The 24,076-nt window shown below is 42.0% G+C and overlaps 1 protein-coding gene across 3 annotated transcripts in view; it reads right to left on the minus strand.

The window, feature by feature from the left end:
• Positions 1-19,320, minus strand: part of cpt1ab (carnitine palmitoyltransferase 1Ab (liver)) — a 54,252-nt gene extending 34,932 nt beyond the window's left edge. For 2 of the 3 annotated variants that reach the window (XM_055934954.1, XM_055934952.1), the window contains exons 1-2: positions 19,184-19,320; positions 3,850-4,014 (exon numbers count right to left, since the gene is read on the minus strand). In XM_055934954.1, coding sequence (XP_055790929.1) covers positions 3,850-3,990 — 141 coding nt within the window. In that variant the 5' untranslated portion in view covers positions 3,991-4,014; positions 19,184-19,320. Of the gene's footprint in view, positions 1-3,849; positions 4,015-17,269; positions 17,475-19,183 lie in introns of those variants that run through there. The other variant, XM_055934953.1, reaches the window with a different exon arrangement.
• Positions 19,321-24,076: the final 4,756 nt, after the last annotated feature.

A 24,076-nucleotide genomic window follows, 5' to 3' on the forward strand; every position in this document is an offset into this window, starting at 1 on the left:
AAAAGAAGCCTGGTCCCAGATCTGTTTGTGCTATATGTAGTCAACTATGGTTGTTGTTGGCATAAGGTTTGACAAACAGATCTCGGATCAAGTAAAAACGGGCCACGTACAGTTGAAGTCGGAAGTTTACATACACCTTAACCAAATACATTTAAACTCAGTTTTTCACAATTCCTGACATTTAATCACAGTAAAAATTCCCTGTCTTGGGTCAGTAAGGATCACCATTTTATATTAAGAATGTGAAATGTCAGAATAATAGTGGAGAGAATGATTTATTTTAGATTTGATTTCTTTCATCACATTCTCAGTGGGTCAGAAGTTTACATATACTTAATTAGGATTTGGTAGCATTGCCTTTAATTGTTTAACTTGGGTCAAACATTTCAGGTAGCCTTCCACAAGCTTCCCACAATAAGTTGGGTGAATTTTGGCCCATTCCTCCTGACAGAGCTGGTGTAACTGAGTCAAGTTTGTAGGCCTCCTTGCTCGCACACGCTTTTTCAGTTCTGCCCACAAATTTTCTATAGGATTGAGGTCAAGGCTTTGTGATGGCCACTCCAATACCTTGACTTTGTTGTCCTTAAGCCATTTTGCCACAACCTTGTAAGTATGCTTGGGGTCATTGTCCATTTGGAAGAACCATTTGCGACCAAGCTTTAACTTCCTGACTGATGTCTTGAGATGTTGCTTCAATATATCCACATAATTTTCCTACCTCATGATGCCATCTATTTTGTGAAGTACACAAGTACCTCCTGCAGCAAAGCACCCCCACAACATGATGCCGCCACCGTGCTTCACTGTTGGGATGGTGTTTTTCGGCTTGCAAGCCTCCCCCTTTTTCCTCCAAACATAACGATGGTCATTATGGCCAAACAGTTCTATTTTTGTATCATCAGACCAGAAGACATTTCCCCAAAAAGTATGATCTTTGTCCCCATGTGCAGTTGCAAACTGTAGTGTGGCTTTTTAATGGCGGTTTTGGAGCAGTGGCTTCTTCCCTGCTGAGCTGCCTTTCAGGTTATGTCGATATAGGACTCGTTTTACTGTGGATATAGATACGTTTGTACCTGTTTCCTCCAGCATCTTCACAAGGTCCTTTGCTGTTGTTCTGGGATTGATTTGCACTTTTCACACCAAAGTACATTCATCTCTAGAAGACAGAACGCGTCTCCTTCCTGAGCGGTATGACGGCTGCGTGGTCCCATGGTGTTTGTACTTGCGTACTATTGTTTGTACAGATGAATGTGGTACCTACAGGCGTTTGGAAATTGCTCCCAAGGATGAACCAGACTTGTGGAGGTCTACAAAAAAAGTCTGAGGTCTTGGCTGATTTCTTTTGATTTTCCCATGATGTCAAGCAAAGAGGCACTGAGTTTGAAGGTGGGACTTAAAATACATCCACAGGTACACCTCCAATTGACTCAAATTATGTCAATTACCCTATCAGAAACTTCTAAAGCCATGACATCATTTTCTGGAATTGTCCAAGCTGTTCAAAGGCACAGTCAACTTAGTGTATGTAAACTTCTGACCTACTGGAATTGTGATACAATGAATTATAAGTTAAATAATCTGTCTGTAAACAATTGTTGGAAAAATGTGTCATGCACAAAGTTGATGTCCTAACCAACTTGCCAAAACTATAGTTTGTTAACAAGAAATTTGTGGAGTGGTTGAAAAATGAGTATTAATGATTCCAACGTAAGTGTATGTAAACTTCCGATTTCAACTGTAAACTTTTGTTGTATCTCAAACTATTAAAAATCAAACGAAGGGGCAGCAAACAGTCAATTTACACCCTCTTAATGCTTTTTCCATACTAGGCCTGCCACTTATTCCTTTCCATTTGTCATGAGGCTGAATTTCTCCCATTATAGTTTCTCCCATTATATCAGTGAGTGAGTGAGTGATTGATTAATTAGGCCCAGGGCTCCAGGGTGTGACCATTTAGTCGCATTTTGCATCCCTTTGACAAGGATGTACGAGTTACATTTCTAATTGGTGGCATCAGTGAAGGCTGCAAATTCTAGCTAATCACTTGACTCAAAACTTTAAATTTTTTGAGCGGGTAAACCGTGATTTGAGCAAACAGTGAAGTGCAATATCCTGATTCTTGCAATGGAAGTGTCTGCCCTGTCTCTTTGCCTGTTTCACTGGCAAGCGAGTCACTCTCACTTCCTCTCGCAGTTAGCCTAGCGATTACGAGCGTTGGGCCAGCAACTGAAAGGACGCTGGTTCGAATTCCCGAGCCAGCAAGGTTGAAAAATCTGCTGTTCTGCCCTTGAACAAGGCAGTTAACCCCCAACAACTTCTCCATTGGCACTGATGACGTGGACGTAGATTAAGGCAGCCCTCCCGACCTCTCAGATTCAGAGGGGCTGGGTTAAATGCGGAAGATACATTTTGGTTGAATACATTCAGTTGTGCAACTGACTAGGTATCCCCTTTCCCCAATATTGAATGCAATGTGGCCTCCTAGAATGCAGACTTATTCTGTAAAAAGTCCTTAGGCTTAACTGTTTCCCCCCCAAAATTAGTTTTTTTTCTTCGGGAACAGGTAAGCATAGGGTTGCAAAGGGAGGGTATATTACTGGAAACTTCTGAATTTTACCAGTAAACTACCAGAATTTTGGTAACTTTCAAGTGTTTTATGTAATTTATCAGAAGACGTCTAGTGGCCCTTTTGGGTACTTCAGATGATCAGAGGTGTCTGTAATTATTGCATGCCCTCTGTGTGGCCTTATCACATGTAAAATATATAAAATAATCCAAAATGAATTTAAAATAAAAAATCTAATGACAAAGCTGTAAAATATTATTCTAATTATAAACCATCGACTTAGAGAATACCATTGGCGTTTAATACTTAATGAGGGTTTCTGCATAAAATATCCTTTCTATTATTTATTTTTTACACACTTTAATATATTTTACTATTTCTTCGTTTTAGCGACAAACTAGTGGCAGTTGTGAAAAAAGTCAATAGTTGGAAGAGTTGCAGAGTTAATTTCAAATAATGCCATTGTTAATTAGATTCTTTTTTCAGTAATTAGTGTATTTTCTCTTAAACCATATGGTCTATCCACTAGAAACTCATGGTCAATATGGACACAGATATCACATTTTTATACTATATATGTTTTTTTTTGTTTTTTTAAGTTATTCGAGTATCAATTACCAAAGGTACCATAGATTACATTTTCTTCTCATCTCTCAATATTGAGTGTTATAGCACCATTTTTTACCGAAGTGGTAGCATCTGCCATTTGTGGTGATTGCATAGGCCTATATAGACATCATTGGGTAGTGTGCTGCCAAGTTTTTTTAGGACCTTAAATTTACTGCTAAATGAATCAATTACATTGCTAACCAGCAGAATATTGTATTTAGCGATCATGGTAATGCGTTTTAAGTTTCCACTTCCTCAGACGGTGAATTAGCCTATGTCATACTAATACAGAAAATATATCAATCTCTACTGAACAAAATATCTCAGAAATTCATGGGCCCTATTTTGAGAGTAAAATATACCAACAAAATACTAATTGTCAACCCACAATTCATGACAATCACTGGTTTAGGTTGCACATCAAAATATATTGTGTCATGCATTCCTGCATGGACATATTTGATGAAACAATGTTTTTATATTTTTTTATTGAATCACACAAACTCAGTAGCACTGTAATGACTTCATACGATTATTACAAATATTCTCTTATCACGTGACGCTGTGACAACATTTTTGAGAAAATGTTAGTGGCATTCCCCACCTGGGGGAAAAAGTTAGTCTTGAGCCCTGATTCGCCCGAATTGACAAATTAGTTAATTGCGCACTCTCACCTTGAAGCGTATGAACCTCTTCTTCCAGGAGTGCTTGCCTGAGAGGTATATCTGGCGCAGGGCCTCGTGGCACAGCTGCATGTCAATGCCATCAGGCCCGACAGTGAACTGAAAGGCCACGGCCTGGTGAGCTTCTGCCATGGTGGCTGCTGCTGTACAGGGTCACTGAGGAGAGAGGGAGGAGGGGACATGACACATCGATAGGATTCGTTATTTTTCCCCTTTATTTAACCTGGAAGTACCATTGAGGTTAGAAGACCTCTTTTATTTATTTTTTATTTCACTTTTATTTAACCAGGTAGGCTAGTTGAGAACAAGTTCTCATTTGCAACGGCGACCTGGCCAAGATAAAGCAAAGCAGTTCGACACATACAACAACACAGAGTTACACATGGAATAAACAAACATACAATCAATAATACAGAAAAATCTATAAATAGGCAATAAATAGGCAATAAATAGGCCATGGTGGCGAAGTAATTACAATATAGCAATTAAACACTGGAATGGTAGGGTGTGCAGAAGATGAATGTGCAAGTAGAGATACTGGGGTGCAAAGGAGCAAAATAAATAAATACAGTATGGGGATGAGGTAGATTGGATGGGCTATTTACAGATGAGCTATGTACAGGTGCCGTGATCTGTGAGCTGCTCTGACAGCTGGTTCTTAAAGCTAGTGAGGGAGGTAAGAGTCTCCAGCTTCAGAGATTTTTGCAGTTCGTTCCAGTCATTGGCAGCAGAGAACTGGAAGGAGAGGCGGCCAATGGAAGAATTGGCTTTGGGGTTGGCCAGTGAGATATACCTGCTGGAGCGCGTGCAACGGGTGGGTGCTGCTATGGTGACCAGTGAGCTGAGATAAGGCGGGGCTTTACCTAGCAGAGACTTGTAGATGACCTGGAGCCAGTGGGTTTTACAAGGGGGTAGCTAGCTTAGCTTGTAGCTAGCTTAGCGTAAAGACAAGTGCAGTTTAATTTCAAATTGATTTAAAAAATACTGTAAAATGTTATTTAAAAGTAAAAGGTACCTAGACAAAAACTTCATAACACATTCATAACCCATATGCATTTCATAAACGCGTATGCCATCTCCAGCTAATGATAATCGGTCCTACAGCGCTCTGCAACCAGGGGTGGGAAATAACAGAAAATACAAATCTACAGGGTCCTGTTCATTATGGCATGCAACAGAAAACTATTTCAAAGTTTTGCAATGCAAAACGAAAAGGAGTGTTTTGTATTGGACAAGTACAGATAGTCCCAGTTTTCTTCCGCTTGGAGCCTAAATGAACACGACTCAGCTCTTCTCTCAGGAAAACACCGAGCTTGACGAGTCTGGACTATACAACTTAGCAGGCTATAGGACCCAGTGCCAGACCATTCTAAGTGCATCAGCACTGCAGAAACATTCACACTTTGCTTCTTTCCCTATTTCCTAGAAATGAAATGGGGACATTCTTCAACAGTCAGACAAATTCCAATATGTAAACAAATAGGACCTATTCCAGGGTAATAAGCCTCCCACCGAATAGAGGTAGGCTATGCTTATTGGATTAAACATTGACGGGCTGTTTCCCTTAAGTGGTGACTAGCCTACTATTCCAGAGCCCTGTTTGTTTGTCCCTTGATTAAACTATAATTCAATGGAGTAGGACATAATGTAAGGAGCTCACTCTGTGCCAAGTATGGCAAGACTCCGGAGTCTTCGTCAAAAATGGCACCGTATTCCCTATAAAGTGCACTACTTTTGACCAGGGCTCATATAGCACCATATTTCCTATTTAACGTAGTACAGAGATCGGCTAGATTCAGCTGCGGGCCAATTTTTCTTGAGCGGATGGTCAGGAGGCTGAAACATAATTACAAATGATTTGTAGACTGCAAATTGACCACAAGAAGCTCAAACTGACATAATATGTCAAAAACAATCATTTCAAACCTTGCGTACATTTGTATACCATCACATATACAGTGCCCTCCGTAATTATTGGGACAGTAAGTCGTTTATTGTTGCTTTTGGCTCTGTTCTCCAGCACTTTGGATGCGCAATGAAACTATGACGTCAAAGTGCAGACTGTCAGCTTTAAAATTTGAGGGTATACCGAGTGAAGCGTTAAGACGTTAGAGCACTTTGTGTACATAGTCCCCCTCAAACAAATGCTAACCTCCCCTGTTATTGCAACGATGAAAGCTTAGAATGTCTTGGGGGTATGATATTTCTGCGTCTAACCTTCTCATTCATCATTATTCGCGATTAATTCAGGACTGTCCATAATCATGGTAGCATCCACACTATAGAAGTGTTTAGCAAGATGTCCTATTCTTATTTACAATAAAAGTGACTCCAAACTGACACAATACATGATTTTACCATTCATTTCAATAGAGTCACAAGCTTTATGTAATCATTGTGCGCTAGGGATATGGAACCTTTGGTCCCCTAAAATGGGGGGACTATGTACAAAAAGTGCTCTAATGTCTAAACGGTCCACCCGATATGGATAAAAAATACGCTCAAATTAAAGCTGAAAGTCTGCACTTCAACCTCGCAGTCATTGTATCCTTGCAAATCCAAAGTGCTGGAGTACAGAGCCAAAACAACAAAAAATGCATCACTAATGCATCACTAATTACAGAGAGAACTCTCTATGATGCGTGGGAACACTTTGGAACACATTTCCAAAACGTAAATCACTCGGAGTTGATTTGCCCATGGGTGGAATCTCAGTCTCAGTCAGTTGGGGAACCCTGATGTACTACTTTTGATCAGACCCCTGTAGGCCATGGTCAAAGAAGTGCACACTAGGGAATAGGGTGACATTTGAGACACAGCCTCACTCTTTTTAATCCCCAACAAGAGGTGGAATCTCAGTCTGAGGACTACAGTGCCTTTGGAAAGTAATCAGACCCCTTGACTTATTCCACATTTTGTTACATTACAGCCTTATTCTAAATGGATTAAATACATTCAAATTCCTCAGCAATCTACACACAATACCCCATAATGACAACGCGATCAGGTTTAGAAAATGTTGCACATTTATTAGAAATAGAAAAAATAAATACCTTATTTACATAAGTATTCAGACCCTTTGCTATGAGACTTGAAATATAGCTCAGGTGTATCCTGTTTCCATTGATCATCCTTGAGATGTTTCTACAACTTGAATGGAGTCCACTTGTAATAAATTCAATTGATGGGACATGATACAGAAAAGCACACACCTGTCTATATAAGGTCCCACATTTGACAGTGCATGTCAGAGCAAACACCAAGCCATGAGGTTGAAGGAATTGTCCATAGAGCTCCGAGACAGGATTGTGTCGAGGCACAGAGCTGGGGAAGGGTACCAAAACATTTCTGCAGCATTGAAGGTCCCAAGTGGCGCAACGGTCTAAGGCACTGCACTACAGATACCCTGGTTTGAATCCAGGCTGTATCACAACTGGCCGTGATTGGGAGTCCCATAGGTAAATAAGAATTGTTCTGAACTGACTTGCCTAGTTAAATAAAAAATAACACAATGGCCTCCATCATTCTTAAATGGAAGAGGTTTGGAACCACGAAGACTCTTCCTATAGCTGGCCGCCTGGCCAAACTGAGCAATCGGGGGAGAAGGGCCTTGGTCAGGGCTCTGAAAGAGCTCTAGACTTCCTCTGTGGAGATGGGGAGAACCTTCCAAAAGGACAACCATCTCTGCAGCACTCCACCAATCAGGCCTTTATGGTAGAGTGGCCAGACGGAAGCCATTCCTCAGTAAAAGGCACATGACAGCCCACTTGGAGTTTGTCAAAAGGCACTTAAAGACTCTCAGACCATGAGAAACAAGATTATATGGTCTAATAAAGCCAAGATTGAACTCTTTGGCCTAAATGCCAAGTGTCATGTCTGGGTGAAACCTGACACCATCCCTACGGTGAAGCATGGTGGTAGCAGCATCATGATGTGGGGGTGTTTTTCAGCAGCAGGGACTGGGAGACTAGTCAGGATGGAGGGAAAGATGAACAGAACAGGGTACAGAGAGATCTTGATGAAAACCTGCTCCAGAGCGCTCAAGACCTCAGACTGGTTCGAAGGTTCACCTTCCATCAGGACAATGACCCTAAGCACACAGCCAAGACAACGCAGGAGTGGCTTCGGGACAAGTCTCTGGACATCCTTGAGTGGCCCAGCCAGAGCCCGGACTTGAACCCGAGCTAACATCTCTGGAGAGACCTGAAAATAGCTGTGCAGCAACGTTCCCCATCCAACCTGACAGAGCTTGAGAGGATCTGCAGAGAGGAATGGGAGAAACTCGAAAAATACCGGTGTGCCAAGCTTGTAGCGTCATACTCAAGAAGACTCGAGGCTGTAATCGCTGCCTAAGGTGCTTCAACAAAGTACTGAGTAAAGGATCTGAATACTTATGTAGATGGTACAGTTTTAAAAAATATATAAATTTGCACAAAAAAAAAGTTTATTTGATATTATAGGGTATTGTGTGTAGATTGATGAGAAAAAAAAGCTATTTAATCAATTTAGAAAAAGGCTGTAACTTAATTTTTTTTTGGGGGGGGGGAAGTCAATGTGTCTGAATACTTTCCAAATGCACTGTATGTGAAGGCACATCTCATTTCACTAGATAGAACTCCATCTCATTTTATAGAGTAGGTCTCTCCTTTATTTTCTAGTTTTCTACTCCGCTAGCCAGCACCTCGCCTACATAGGTGTGCGTTTCTTTTTTCTTCTATAGAGTAGGTCTACGCCTTAACCCGAAGCAGTTTAAACCTACTACTAGCCTACTCAGTAGTACGATTAGGAGGAGAAGCAGGCCTAATAAAGCTAGGTATGCCAGTTCATTTGTAGTCTGGTTGGTAAATGATTGAGTAGTTTTACAATGTAAAGTTTTACCATCACATTTCCTTACAGGTTCACTCAAGGCCCAAGGCATTTAATTATTACCTGTGAATCGCATAGATCATTACCCAGGTAAGGCCTAAGGTTCTACAGAGGTACTATGCATTATATATCAGTTAACATGGCCGTGAAACTTTTATTCAAAAACGTATTGGTGGAGTAAGTTTTACAATATTATCTACAACGACAGATCTCCGGGTTTGTCGTATATACAGTGGCAAGAATAAGTATGTGAACCCTTTGGAATTACCCGGATTTCTGCATAAATTGGTCATAAAATTAGATCAGATCTTCATCTAAGTCACAACAGACAAACACAGTCTGCTTGAACTAATAACACACAAATTATTGTATTTTTCCTGTCTATATTGAAAACATAATTTAAACATTCACAGTGTGGGTTGAAAAAAGTATGCGAACCCTGTGGCTAATGACTTCTCCAAAAGCTAATTGGAGGCTGGGGTCAGCTAACCTGGAGTCCAACCAATGAGACAAGATTGGAGATGTTGTTTAAAGCTGCCCTACCCTATAAAAACAAATACGTACAAAATGAGAGTTTGCTATTCACAAGAAGCATTGTCTGATGTGAACCATGCCTTGAACAAAAGAGATCTCAGAAGACACACGATTAAGAATTGTTGACATTAGAGGTCGACCGATTATGATTTTTTTCAACGTCGATACCGATACCGATTATTGGACGATTAATCGGCCGATTTATTTTATTTTATTTGTAATAATGACAATTACAACAATACTGAATGAACACTTATTTCAATACAATCAATTTAGCCTCAAATAAATAATGAAACGTGTTTAATTTGGTTTAAATAATGCAAAAACAAAGTGTTGGAGAAGAAAGTAAAAGTGCAATATGTGTCATGTAAGAAAGCTAACGTTTAAGTTCCTTGCTCAGAACATGAGAACATATGAAAGCTGGTGGTTCCTTTTAACATGAGTCTTCAATATTCCCAGGTAAGAAGTTTTAGGTTGTAGTTATAGGAATTATAGGACTATTTCCCTCTGTACCATTTGTATTTCATATACCTTTGACTATTGGATGTTCTTATAGGCACTTTAGTATTGCCAGTGTAACAGTATAGCTTCCGTCCCTCTCCTCGCTCCTACCTGGGCTCGAACCAGGAACACATCGACAACAGCCACCCTCGAAGCAGCGTTACCCATGCAGAGCAAGGTGAACAACTACTCCAAGTCTCAGAGCGAGTGACGTTTGAAACGCTATTAGCGCTCACCCCGCTAACTAGCTAGCCATTTCACATCGGTTACACCAGCCTAATCTCGGGAGTTGATAGGCTTGAAGTCATAAACAGGGCAATGCTTGAAGCACAGCGACGAGCTGCTGGCAAAACGCACGAAAGTGCTGTTTGAATGAATGCTTACGAGCCTGCTGGTGCCTACCATCACTCAGTCAGACTGCTCTATCAAATCATAGACTTAATTATAACATAATAACACACATAACACACAGAAATACGAGCCTTAGGTCATTAATATGGTCGAATCCGGAAACTATCATCTCGAAAACAAAACGTTTATTCTTTCAGTGAAATACAGAACCGTTCCCTATTTGATCTAACGGATGGCATCCATAAATCTAAATATTCCTGTTACATTGCACAACCTTCAATGTTATGTCATAATTACGTACAATTCTGGCAAATTAGTTCGCAACGAGCCAGGCGGCCCAAACTGTTGCACATACTCTGACTCTGCGTCCAATGAACGCAAGAGAAGTGACACAATTTCAACTGGTTAATATTGCCTGCTAACCTGGATTTCTTTTAGCTAAATATGCAGGTTTAAAAATATATACTTCTGTGTATTGATTTTAAGAAAGGCATTAATGTTTATGGTTAGGTACCGTCGTGCAACGATTGTGCTTTTTCACAAATGAGCTTTTGTTAAATCATCCCCCGTTTGGCGAAGTTGGTTGTCTTTGTTAGGAAGAAGTAGTCTTCACACAGTTTGCAATGAGCTAGGCGGCCCAAACTGCTGCATATACCCTGACTCTGTTGCAAGAGAAGTGACACAATTTTTCCTAGTTAAAAGAAATTCATGTTGGCAGGCAATATTAACTAAATATGCAGGTTTAAAAATATATACCTGTGTATTGATTTTAAGAAAGGCATTGATGTTTATGGTTAGGTACACGTTGGAGCAACGACAGTCCTTTTTCGCGAATGCCACCGCATCGATTTATTGCAACGCAGGACACACTAGATAAACTAGTAATATCATCAACCATGTGTAGGTAACTAGTGATTATAATTGATTGATTGATTGTTTTTTATAAGATAAATTTAATCCACAATGGACTAGTTCACTGAGATGGGCACATACAAACAGTTTGGGGTCACTTAGAAATGTCCTTGTTTTTGAAAGAAAATCTAATTGATCAGCAATACAGTATAGACATTGTTAATGTTGTAAATGACTATTGTAGCTGGAAACGGCAGATTTTTTATGGAATATCTACATAGGCGTACAGAGGCCCATTATCAGCAACTATCACTCCTGTGTTCCAATGGCACATTGTGTTAGCTAATCCAAGTTTATAATTTTAAAAGGCTAATTGATTATTATAAAACCATTTTGCAATTATACGTTAGCACAGCTGAAAACTGTGATGGGAAAGAGCGTAACTACCAATAGGATATCAAGAAATTGGGGAGAAGAGGGGTAAAAATGTAAATAGGTCATGTAAAAACCCTAACCGGTCCATGCATCAATACCGGTATATCGTAAAATATGGTATACCACCCAGCACTACTGCAATTCCAGTCTTTTTTTAAAGCTACACTGAACAAAAAATATAAAAGCAAGATCAAATGTTGGTCCCATGTTTCATGAGATGAAATAAAAGATCCCAGCCCGGTGGAGGAGTGAATTAACGAATTCTGGGCGTACTCCGCCCATGGAAGAAATCAGGCCCACTCTCCCTGCCGGTACTGGCAGTGACTCTTCAGAAACCTCCCCAGCTCCTGGTTCATCCCCTCCACCTGCCCATTAGACTGAGGCCTATACCCGGAAGTGAGGCTGACAGTGACCCCGAGCTTCTCCACCAAGGCTCTCCATACCCGTAATGTAAATTGGGGGCCACGTTCGGAGACGATGTCCTCCGGCAGTCCATAATGTCAGAAGACCTGCTGAAATAGTGCCTCAGCAACATGGAGAGCAGAAGGGAGAACAGAGAGAGGGATGAATCAGGATTTGGAAAATCCATCTATCCACAACCACCAAAATGGTGGTGAAACCGTCAGAGGCAAGATTAGTGACAAAGTCAATGCATAGATGAGCCCAGGGATACTGAGGCATGGGAAGGGGAAGAAGTGGCCATGCTGGAGCGTGCAGGGGGAGATTGGTTTGAGCATAAACGGAACAGGAGTTGATGTAGCGAATGATGTCCTGCGCCAAGGTAGGCCACCATTACTTCTCAGAGATAGATTGAGTAGTACGAGAAATACGAGAAATACCTGGATGTCCAGTGACTACAGCTGTATGTGCCCAGGTCAGCAGCCGATCCCTTATCCCCGTGGGAATGTAGATGCGCTCAGAAGGACAGGTAGTGGGTGCAGGCTCCCTCTCCAGAGCAATGGCGAATGTCAATATCTACGTCCCAGACCACAGGGGCTACAACTTGAGAGGTAGGGATTATGGGTGTACTCTGGACAGGTTCCTCCGAATCGTAGAGATGGGACATCGGCTTTGGTGTTCTTTGAGCCTGGGCGATAGGTCAGCGTGAAGTCAAATCTTGTAAATAATAGGCCCCACCTTGCTTGGCGCAGATTCAGCCTCTTCGCTGTCTGCATGTACAGGTTCCAATGGTCGGTGAGGATGACGAATGAGTCCTTGGTGCCCTCCAGCCAGTGTCTCCACTCCTCTAATGCCACTTCACCGCCAGGAGCTCTCAATCGCCGACGTCGTAATTCCTCTCTGTAGGGGACAGTTTCTTAAAGTAATATGCACGGATACAATTTTTGTGGATTACCTTGTCGTTGAGACAAAACTGCCTCCACGCCCACCTCTGAAGCATCCACCTCCACCACAAAGGATATTGTGGGATCTGGGTGTGAAACGTCCCTTAAGGATACCGAAGGCCTCGTCAGATGCTGGACTCCACACCAGCCTACGGGGACCACCCTTGAGGAGAGCGGTGAGAGGAGCGGCGATGGAGCTGAAGTTCCTGATGAAACGGCGGTAGAAGTTGGCAAACCCCAAAAACCGTTGTAACCCCTTTATGGTGGTTGGGACTGGCCATGACCTGACCGCATCTACCTTCTTGATGTCCATCTTCACTCCTTGCAGGCTGATTTGGTAGCCTAGGAAGGAGACAGCCTCCTGATGAAACTGGCACTTCTCAGCCTTGACAAACAGCTTGTTAGCCAGGAGGCATTCCAGGACTACTCAGACGTGAGTGATGTGATCCTCCAAGGTAGTCATGTAGACCAGGATGTCGTCCATATACACAACCACCTGGCGTCCGAGCATGTCCCAGAACAACTCGTTGACGAATGCCTGGAACACTGACGGAGCATTGGCTAAGCCAAATGGCATCACCAAGTACTCGTAGTGGCCAGACATCGTGCTAAAAGCGGTCTTCCATTCATCCCCCTCCCGGATGCAGATGAGATTGTATGCACTCCGCATGTCTAATTTGATAAAGAACCGGGCCCCGCAGAGCTGTTCGATAGCTGCCGGCAGAGGGTAACGGATCTTGGTGGTGATCTCATTGAGTCCTCTAATCAATACATGGGCGTAAACAATACACAGGCATAACCCTCCATCCTTCTTGGCCACGAAGCAGAAGCCTGCAGACGCAGGAGAAGTGGACATGCAGATGAAACCTTGTTGGTGCGCCTCATGGATGTACTCCTCCATGGCTTTTGTTTCAGCCACCGACAGAGGGTAGATGCGTCTTCACTGGGGCAGGTCGATGGCACAGTCCCAGGGGCCATGAGGAGGGAGAGAGGTGGCGCAGGTTTTAGAAAATACCTCCCGCGGGTCCTGGTATACCTCCAGGATGTTGGGCTGAAGGGCAACCACAGGACTCCGACTTGGAACCACAGGCAACGGGAAAGCAGGTCCTCTGGCATTCGGGTGCCCAGCACGTGATTTTCATCCTTAACCATGAGATGGTGGGGTTATGGCGTTGAAGCTAAGGGAGGCCGGAAATAATCTTGTGAGCTGGTGCACTGGTGATGAAGGGAATGTTCTCCGGATGGATGGACTCCACGGTGAGGGTGAGTGGTCTGGTGATGTGTATGATGGTCCCGGAACCTAATGCCCGATTGTCGAGGGCTTGAACCGGGAAAGGAGAGGAAAGCCAGTATGAGGTGATGTTAAGAGAGGAGGCAAGGGTCTGGTCAATAAAGTTCCCTGCGGAACCGGAATCCACTAATGCTGTAGAAACAGTACAACTAGTGTGATCGACACCAAAAAGGGTTTGGCAGAAAGTGATGAAAAGGGGATACTCACGCCTGCCCCTGGATGTGGAAGATCGCGTGACATTCCCTATGCGCTTGTCGATCCCGAGTTGGGGTGTACCGGACACTGCTGGAGGTAGTGCCCTACTTGACCACAATAGAGACAGAGCCCCAGCTGTCTCCATCTGCATCACTCCTCCGCGGGGAAGCGTGTGACCCCTACCTCCATGGGTTCAGGCTCTGATCCAATGTGTTCACAGAGGGAAGCTCCGGAAGTAGGTTATCCAGACGGATTGCCATCGCGATGAGTGTGTCCAAGGAGAGGTTGTCGTCTCAACAGACCAGTTCCGTCTGGACCTCCTCACGCAGACCTCTTTTGAAGAGCGTACAAAGCGCCGGCTCATTCCATCTGTTGGATACTGCTACTGTCCGGAAGGTGAGTGCGTACTCAGCAGTCTGGTCCTCCTGCCGTAATTGGAGTAGGCGCTCATCCCCCCCTCTGCCCTCCGATGGATGATCGAAGATACCTCTGAACAGAGCCATGAACCCCTGATACGAATCCAGCTCCTCCTCTGCCAGACGCCCGTAGCCCATTCCAACGCCTGCCCAGTCAGCAGAGAAATAACCGTATCAACCTTGGACATCTCGGTGGTGGGGGCTCCCACCTGGTGCACAAAATAGAGGGAGTAGGTAGCCACAGCATTTAGACAGGGTGCCGTCATATTTATCCAGGAGGGACAAACGGGCATCGCTGACCTGGGCGGGTTGCTGAATGGGCTGGCTCGCTGGGTAGACTATCCTTCACTATCCTTTTAAAGAGCATAACGTCTTCTTTAATATGACACCACATTCATGTCAATAGGTATAACACACATTTTGTCTTCCATTGTGCAAAGACACTCACTATAAAAAAGTATTAACACTCAACACAACAAAAAACCCTAGAGTATTTAAATTGTCGTACATTTGACTAAATGACTCACTCAAAATGTACCAAGTATAGTATATTATACTTATAAATATTATTTACACATAAATATTTTTAAAAAATAATAGAAAATGTGACCAGAGGTCAATATTCAGAAAGTATGTCAAAACTCACACAAAGTAGGTTATTTGATTGACAACGATTCTCACTTCTGTAACAATGTACAAATGCAAATAACTATTCAGAGACTATTTCAAAATGTAGATAACCTCTCTAAATAAGATTTAGTACAGACCAGGCCTGACACAAAATGTAGAAATAGTAGCTTATTTTGACAAATTAGCTTATTTTGAAAAAACTCCTGATACTTCAGTGAAGTATCAGATAGAGACGACAGATAAAGATAAAGCATACAAAACAACAACTGTTCAGAGACTATTTTTTTAAATACACAATTTCCCTATAAGATTTAGTAAATGCAACAAGTATTAGATCGAGAAAGATTCAGAGAAAAAATCCAATGAAAAAATTGTGGGACTTGGGGCAGACACACTCCATGGATATGTAGGCTCCCCTCTCGATTGTGCTCTCCCTCTTCCTCTCTCCCTCCACTTCTCCCTTCTCTTCCTCCTCACTCCACATCTCTATCCCTCCTATCATCTCTAACTCCTCCTCCCCCCTGCCTTCTGCGGCTGAGCCCTGACTCTCCACATCAGCTCCCTCGCTTTCACTGACCTAGAGGAACAGACTAACAGAGAGAGCGAGAGCGAGAGCGAGAGCGAGAGCGAGAGAGAGAGAGGAGCAGGGCAACAAATAAGATACAATTGGTCAGGAACATCATCTCTCTCTCCCGCTCAGTCTCTGTCTTCATTACTCTCTTTATCTCAACCACACTGTCTGCCTAATAATCACCTCTTAGGAGTTTCCATAATAAATTGTGTGACACAGTTTGCAGGCCTCCCATTACACACACACACACACACACACACACACACACACACACACACACACACACACACACACACACACACACACACACACACACACACACACACACACACACACACACACACACACACACAAAGAGTATCATTATACTACTATACAGCACTTTCAATCAAGCAAAATTATTTTATGAAGCCCTTAGTGGCCAGATGATTGTTTCTCAGTTCACGGAGGATGGAGCCAAAAATCTCACATTTGGACTCATCAGACCAAAGGACAGATTTCCACTGGTCTAATGTCCATTGCTCGTGTTTCTTGGCACAAGCAAGTCTCTTCTTATTATTGGTGTCCTTTAGTAGTGGTTTCTTTGCAGCAATTCGACCATGAAGGCCTGCTTCTCACAGTCTCCTCTGAACAGTTGATGTTGCAATGTGTCTGTTACTTGAACTCTGTGAAGCATTTATTTGGGCTGCAATTTCTGAGGCTGGTAACTCTAGTGAACTTATGCTCTACAGCAGAGGTAACTCTGTGTCTTACTTTCCTGTGGCGGTCCTCATGAGAGCCAGTTTCATCATAGGGCTTGATGGTTTTTGCGACTGCACTTGAAGAAGTATTCAAAGTTTTTGAAATTTTCCGGATTGACTAACCTTCATAGTAATAATGGACTGTCGTGTCTCTTCTGTATACCACCCCTTCCTTGTCACAACACAACTAATTGGCTTAAACACGTTAAGAAGGAAATAAATTCCACAAATGATCTTTTAACAAGGCACGCCTGTTAATTGAAATGCATTCCAGGTGACTATCTTATGAAGCTGGTTGAGAAAATGCCAAGAGTGTGCAAAGCTGTCAATCAAGGCAAAGGTTGGCTACATTGAAGAATCTCAAATACAAAATATATTTTGATTTGTTTAACACTTTTTCTGGTTACTACATGATTCCATATGTGTTATTTCATAGTTTAGATGTCTTCACTATTATTCTACAATGTAGCAAATAATACAAATAAATTAAAACCCTGGAATGAGTAGGTGTGTCCAAATGTTGACTGGTACTGTGTTCATTTTTTATTTTTCATTATTATTATTTTTCATTCAAGCTTTATTTAACTAGGCAAGTCGGTTAAGAACAAATTCTTATTTACAATGACGGCCTACCGGGGAACAGTGGGTTAACTGCCTTGTTCATGGGCAGAACGACAGATTTTTACCTTGTCAGCTCAGTTCATCTCCCAGGACAAAGTAGTTAGCAAAAGCAAGCTATCTTAATGGCCATTAATGTTAAATGTGGCCATTAATGTTAAATGTGTGTTTCGGTATGCCCCCAAATTAGTATAGTTGGTTCACGTGTCATGGTCGCCTCTGGTGTGGATGGACAAAATCATCATGCGCGCATTGGCGGTGTAGTCAGCTTATGAAGGACACATTTCTGGGTACCTATGGCAGCCAGCAACGACGCAGTTGTGTTTCCATTCAGCTGTGTTTCACCAGCTACTTTCCCTTCCCCCAGATGGGTTCCCGTGATCACATGACTGTGCTACTGGAAACTGGGGGAAAGGTCGTCGAGCTGTAGCGCTCGAATTCTCGGCAAACGAGCAACGAATAACTCGCAACATTATAGCCATCATACTCTGTGATAATAGGCTACATTGTTTATTATTATACTTGGGTGAACGTGTAATAAGCCACGATAATAAAGTAAATAGTATTATGTGACTGAATAACTGAATAACTGCATAAAAACGTGATCCATTAAAATGTCATCGCAATCTTGCTTGTTTAAACTAAAACGAAAGAAAAAAGATGTTCTCATCTTGAGCTATGGGTTTCTTCTTTTACTCATTCACGCACATAACACACATGTGTATCTTAAAATACCTTACATGGGAAATATTATTGGATATGTTTATCTGGGCTTGAATTACAGGTCACTTGGTGTAAAATGGGGTCAGCATTTCCCTATGATTGGAATAGGCTATAATTCAGTGTTTCAGAGTCAACCTAAATTCACTTTAGTCAATGTAAGAAGGTATGAAGCTAGATAATCTAATGCAGTGCCTAATGATTGATCAATGATGCCTGAATAGGTTATGGCTTCATTGCCTTGCATACGGCCCTCAAAGGACACACACCTGTACTGTACTCTCTCTGACCTTCCTCTGCTCTATTTGGAGGTTACATGTGTACCGAGGGCAGGTGTCCCCTTTGACATTGTAGCGACGTTTAGACAATAGCCTTGCAGCTAAAAATGTAAACAAACTTGGGGAATAATAAAGTATTTGCCAATGAGACTGATAGAGAATGAATGACCTCTTATTTGGACTCCTGCCCAATAGCAGTATTATGATCCCAACAACAGTTCAGCGATTCATTGATACTTGCTGGTTTTGTTGTGAAACAAGATTGTGTCCTCTTGCTGTCAAAATACCATGACATGAATGGTAGGCCTACTGTATTTACATCCAAATAGTGTCTTTTCAACACAGATTCCTTACATTGGAGAGAGGGTCAAACAAATATATTTTTATTTGTTTAACCTTTCTAGGGAGTCATGAGGAGACAATGGTCTCTTTCGCAGATTAGCCCTGCGTGAACACATCCACAAACAACATTGTTTTATTCAAGTGTCATATATGGTAGTTATGACACAGGAGTAAGTGCAAACGAAGGTCAACATACTAGATCTAAGTATTTAACTTAAATTTGGTTTATAAACACTTTAGTTTCATAAACACTTGTGGCTCATTGCGAATGTAGGTCTATCGGCGATTGTCTTCTTTACAAACACATCATAGTAGTAAAATATTTCTGTATGACCATTTCACTACGCTGAAGACTGAACGCAAAATGTAACGTCAGAGATTCCCCTGTACCGGGGTCGTCACTAGTTACCACAGCCACAGTCATAATTATGGCTAAACCCCGCCTATTTCTACAATTTCTCTTAACCACACTGCTAAAGTTATGCCTAACCCTAACCTTACAGTAAGACCAAAAATATATATTTTTATGTGTTTTAACGATATAGCCAATTTTTACTTTATTGTTTGACTGCAGCCACACTTCGAAAACTGCTATAATCGAACAAAACGCAACAGACTCAAACATAGTATGATTTTACTCACCAGCCCTTTCTCCAAACGTGTATATTCGCAACGCAAAATGTAAAAGAGGACTTTCTTTGAACGTGTCCAAGGTTTTGCGGCTTGGTTAGACCTCCCTCAGCGTTGACAGTTGCAAGGCGCCGTATGAATGGAGAGTGAGGACTTGCAGAGACCGCCCAGTTTGATACGTCACATTAGCTCTTCTTTTTCTTCCTCTTGGGAGAGGCCAAACGGACACAATTGATGGGAAGTTCGGCTCTTTTTACTGACTCGGATCTTTTCGACTCGTTCAGTCAAGAGGAACGAATGTTTCGACTCATTTCGTTCATTTGAGTCAGTAATGTCGAGAGCACGCCGGACCCTTATCAGCGAACGATTAACTGAAAACTCGAAAGAGTCATGATTCTACAAGCCATTCGTTCAAATCGTTCACCATGAAGTGCTTATTGGAGCTGTCATTTGTGACTGAGACATAAGTGTGCTTTAAACAATGTACATTTGTTGATTGCTAGGCATCAAAGCTGTCATCAAGGGCTCCCGAGTCGCGCAGCGGTCCAAGGCACTGCATCTCAGTGCTAGAGGCGTCACTACAGACACGCTGGTTTGAATTCAGGCTGCATCACAACCGGTCTTGATTGGGAGTCCCATAGGGTGGCGCACAATTGGCCCAGCGTTGTCTGGGTTTGGCCGGTGTAGGCCGTCATTGTAAATAAGAATTTGTTCTTAACTGACTTGGCTAGTTAAAAAAAGGTTAAATAAAAAATAAAAACATTTAAATGGCAAGTGATTGCTACTTTGAAGAATCTCAAATATAAAATATACTTCTTTGGTTACTACCATGATGATATGTTACTTCATAGTTTTGATGTCTTACAATGTACAATCTACAATGTAGAAAATAGTAAAAAATAAAGAAAAACCCTGGAATGAGTAGGTGTGTGCAAACTTTTGACTGGTACTGTTTAAAAAAATTATTCACATCTTTTTTTTAAACTATATTTTTCTTTATTATTTTTGCTTAACCCTACCACCCCTCCCCTAATTAGAGTAAACTAATGGACAACAACACTTAGGCTTCTACCTCCAGCTTATACATACTATATACATTTGACGGACACAGTATATTTTATAATAGTTATCTTTGTTTCTTTCCTCCTTCAGCTACCTTCATCCCCTCCCATCTATCTTTGAAGACCACCCAGTTTCTATTTGCCATATATTTTTAACTGTGCTGTTTCACAACAGTTCTGAACCTTTCTATTCGCATAGCTTCTACAGAATGTAAATTAAAAATAAACATTTTTGTTAAGAGTATTACTATATTATTGATCGATTGACTATGACTATTCAAATTACCCTGCAGTGCTATTTTCAGAATTACCTCCAGGTGAATGTTGCAATTGTTTAGATGTTCCTGAACATACGACCAAAACAAGCTATGGGCAATACCAAAACAAATGATCCATCGATTTTGTCTCTTCGCAGCTAAATCTGCAGAGCTGGGATGGTTGTATCCCCCATATATATAACATTCTATTGGTACCAAGAATGTTGTATAATAATTTAAATTGAAGAACTCAAAGTTTTGAATCTAGCGTCATTTTATGTATCAGTTCATAAACCATGTGCCATGGAATTGGTATATTGAAAATCTCTTCCCAACTATTTTGCTATCTATTTGGCACAGCTGTCATTTTCTGGTCCTTACATGGAACTGGTATACTCACCACAATTTTCTTTAATGCAGGGCCGACAGACAAGTTCCTTACTTCTCCCCCTTCCACTTTCCTCTTCCATTTTTGCAATAATGCTGCAATTAGTTGGTTGTCATTTTTGTTAGCTGCATGTGTGACATAACTCCACCAGTCCTATTTATTCAAGTATTTACAAAGATAGTACCGTTTAATTTTTTTTTATCAATTAGTATATTTGAGTTTAACCATAATATTTGTTGTAATATTTGTTCAGTCTTTTCTGGCGGATTAAACTGAAATTTCAACCAACTTTTTATGGCTTGTTTTTATTTTATTAATATTTTGGATAACCGAAATAACTGAAAGTGAGAGGTTGTAATCTGAATAAAGGGAAAAAGGCCTTTATTGACTATGGGGTGAGACATTCATACTAATCTGCTAGAGAACCAGCTCAGATTTAAATTAACTTTTGTATGACTGAAGCCGTTAGTGAGATGTCTAATGCTTTAATATTGAATATTTCTGCCCTCCAAATTCATATTCATTATATAAATAGGCCTGTTTAATTTGGCTTGCCGTTCCAAATCAAATGGAATATTTTTTGCTCATATAATTTGAAAAACATGTTGCTAGGTGTAGGCAAGGCCTATGACTAAAGAGTAAATCAAGGTGATTTCTTCACAAATAGACAGGTCTTTTCTTTTCCATTATTGTCACATATACTCCCTATCCGGCCTCTAGGTCACCAGGCTGCTCCAAGACAGTCTTGAAGAAGACACAACAAAACCTATTCCCCCTCAGGAGACTGAAAATATTTTGCATGAGTCCAAAGATCCTCTAAAGGTTCTACAGCTACACCATCAAGAGCAGTCTCACAGGTTGCATCACTGCCTGGTATGGCAAACAGAGGGTAGTGCGTACGGCCTAGTACATCACTGGGGCCAAGCCTCCGACCATCCAAGACCTCTATACCAGGCGGTGTCTGAGGAAGGTCCTAAAAATTGTCAAAGACTCCAGCCACCCTAGTCACAGACTGTTCTGTCTGCTTCGCATGGCAAGCGGTACCGGAGCGCCAAGTCTAGGTCCAAGAGGCTTCTTAACAGCTTCTATCCCCCAAGCCATAAGACTACTGAACATCAAATGGCTACACAGACTATTTGCATTGACCCCCCCCCCCCCCCCCCTATTTTACAACGCTGCTACTCTCTGTTGTTATCATCTCACTTTAATAACTCTACCCACATGTACATATTACCTCAATTACCTCGACTAACCGGTGCCCCGCACATTGACTCTGTACCGGTACCCCCTGTATATAGCCTCGCTGTTGATATTTTACTACTGCTCCTAATTATTTGTTACTTTTATTTTTGTGTGTATTTTACTTAAACTGCATTTTTGGTTAAGGGCTTGTAAGTAAGCATTTCACTGCAAGGTCTACACCTGTTGTATTTGGCGAATGTGACAAATACGTTTTGATTTGATTTGATTTGAATCTCTGGTGGAGGCATTGCATCTGATGCAGGGAGGGATGTCTCATGGGTGTGCGAGAGCTCTTCCGATGACCCTGACTCTGACAGTGATGCTCCAGTGCAAAATAATGTGTTTGGGCACATCCACTTCAAGCCCTGTTGGTCCAGATCAGGCCTCCGCGTCCAGGTAGGCCTTTTCTCTTTTTCAGCTTTTTTGCCTAGGCCTAGAGATCCTCAATTGTTGGTCTGACTTACAGCAATCTTGTTAACAAGAAAAGCGTTTACCAATGGCCTACAACCCATACAGGCCTACGCCTAACTTAGATGCAACAGAATAAAATAAAAACTTCAGCAGAATAAAATAATATTGTCATTATTTTCATTTATATTATTAGCCAAATGTTATTATTATTATTATTATTATTACGAGAATATTATTACTATCATCATTGCTTTCCTGTCACTGCTATTACTGTCTACAATTAACCTATTGCTGGCATTAGACTATTATAGGCTTACAATGGTTGTAGGCCTAATTGTTTTTATTATTAGGCTATTATTATTTGCTTAATCATGTTGGCCTGTATCGTGTATGCACGCAAATTATGATGTTTTGCAATATTGCTATTGTTGTGTATGAACGGAAGAATAGCCCTGCTTCACATTGTATTTCATGAAATGTAATAAACTTGAAATTTCAACAGTGCCGAATCCACAACCATTGCCATCTCCGCCTGTGCCATCCCCACAGCGCCCAGACCGCCAACACCTGCAGGCATACCAGGTAGACAAGTTGTGTGTTGTTGTCTTTGTATTTCAGTGTCATGTCTTTTATTATTAGTCTATGTTAGCATACTCGGTTGTCTGGTGATTTTTTTTTTTTTACAAATAGACTAACATTATATATATTTGTATAGATCCTGTCCTGCCAAATCCACCGCCACCTGAGAGACAGTAATTGGGGAAGGCTTATCATTACGCACACTTGTCGCGATCGTTACGCGAATCAGTGCTTCATCGGACTCACCTGGACTCCATCACGTTATTAATTACCTCCCCTATATCTCTCCCTTCCTCAGTTTATTTCCCGAGTCAGCATTAATGTCAATATGTGTCCCTTGTCCAGATGCTGTTCGTGTTTTGTTTCCTGTCTGTTTATTCATTAAATTTGAACTCCCTGTACTTGCTTCTCATCTCCCAGCGTCTGTCCTTACAGAATGCTGACTCCACAGTTTGAAGCATCAGGGAGTTTTTTGTTTTTTGTTTTTGTTGGTGACGTAGGGTCTGGGTGCCGCTGCCGAAGCAACCGGGGATGTTTCAGCTGGCTCATCAGGCACCCATGCCTCAGCTGGCTCGCGACGCTCACAAGCCCCGGTTGGCTTGGCAGGCTCCCCACACCATACCTCAGCACTGCTCGTCAGGCTCCCGCGCCTCAGCTGGCTCGTCGGGATCTCACTCGTCTGGCTCCCTGCGCCTCAGCCAGCTTGTCGGGCTCCCGCACCTCAGCCAGCTTGTCGGGCTCCCGCACCTCAGCCGGTTCCGGTGCCATCAGGCTCACCCAGGGGGGACGCCAGGTGGCGCCCCTAGAGGGGAGGTACTGTCACGTCTGCTCCCTCTCCCCCTCTCTGGCGCTCGAGGTCACCAGGCTGCTTATCATTACGCACACCTGTCACCATCGTTATGCGCATCAGTACTTCATCGGACCCACCTGGACTCCATAACGTTATTAATTACCTCCCCTATATCTG

This window comes from Salvelinus fontinalis, chromosome 9, assembly GCF_029448725.1.
Source record: "Salvelinus fontinalis isolate EN_2023a chromosome 9, ASM2944872v1, whole genome shotgun sequence".
Lineage (NCBI taxonomy): Eukaryota > Metazoa > Chordata > Actinopteri > Salmoniformes > Salmonidae > Salvelinus > Salvelinus fontinalis.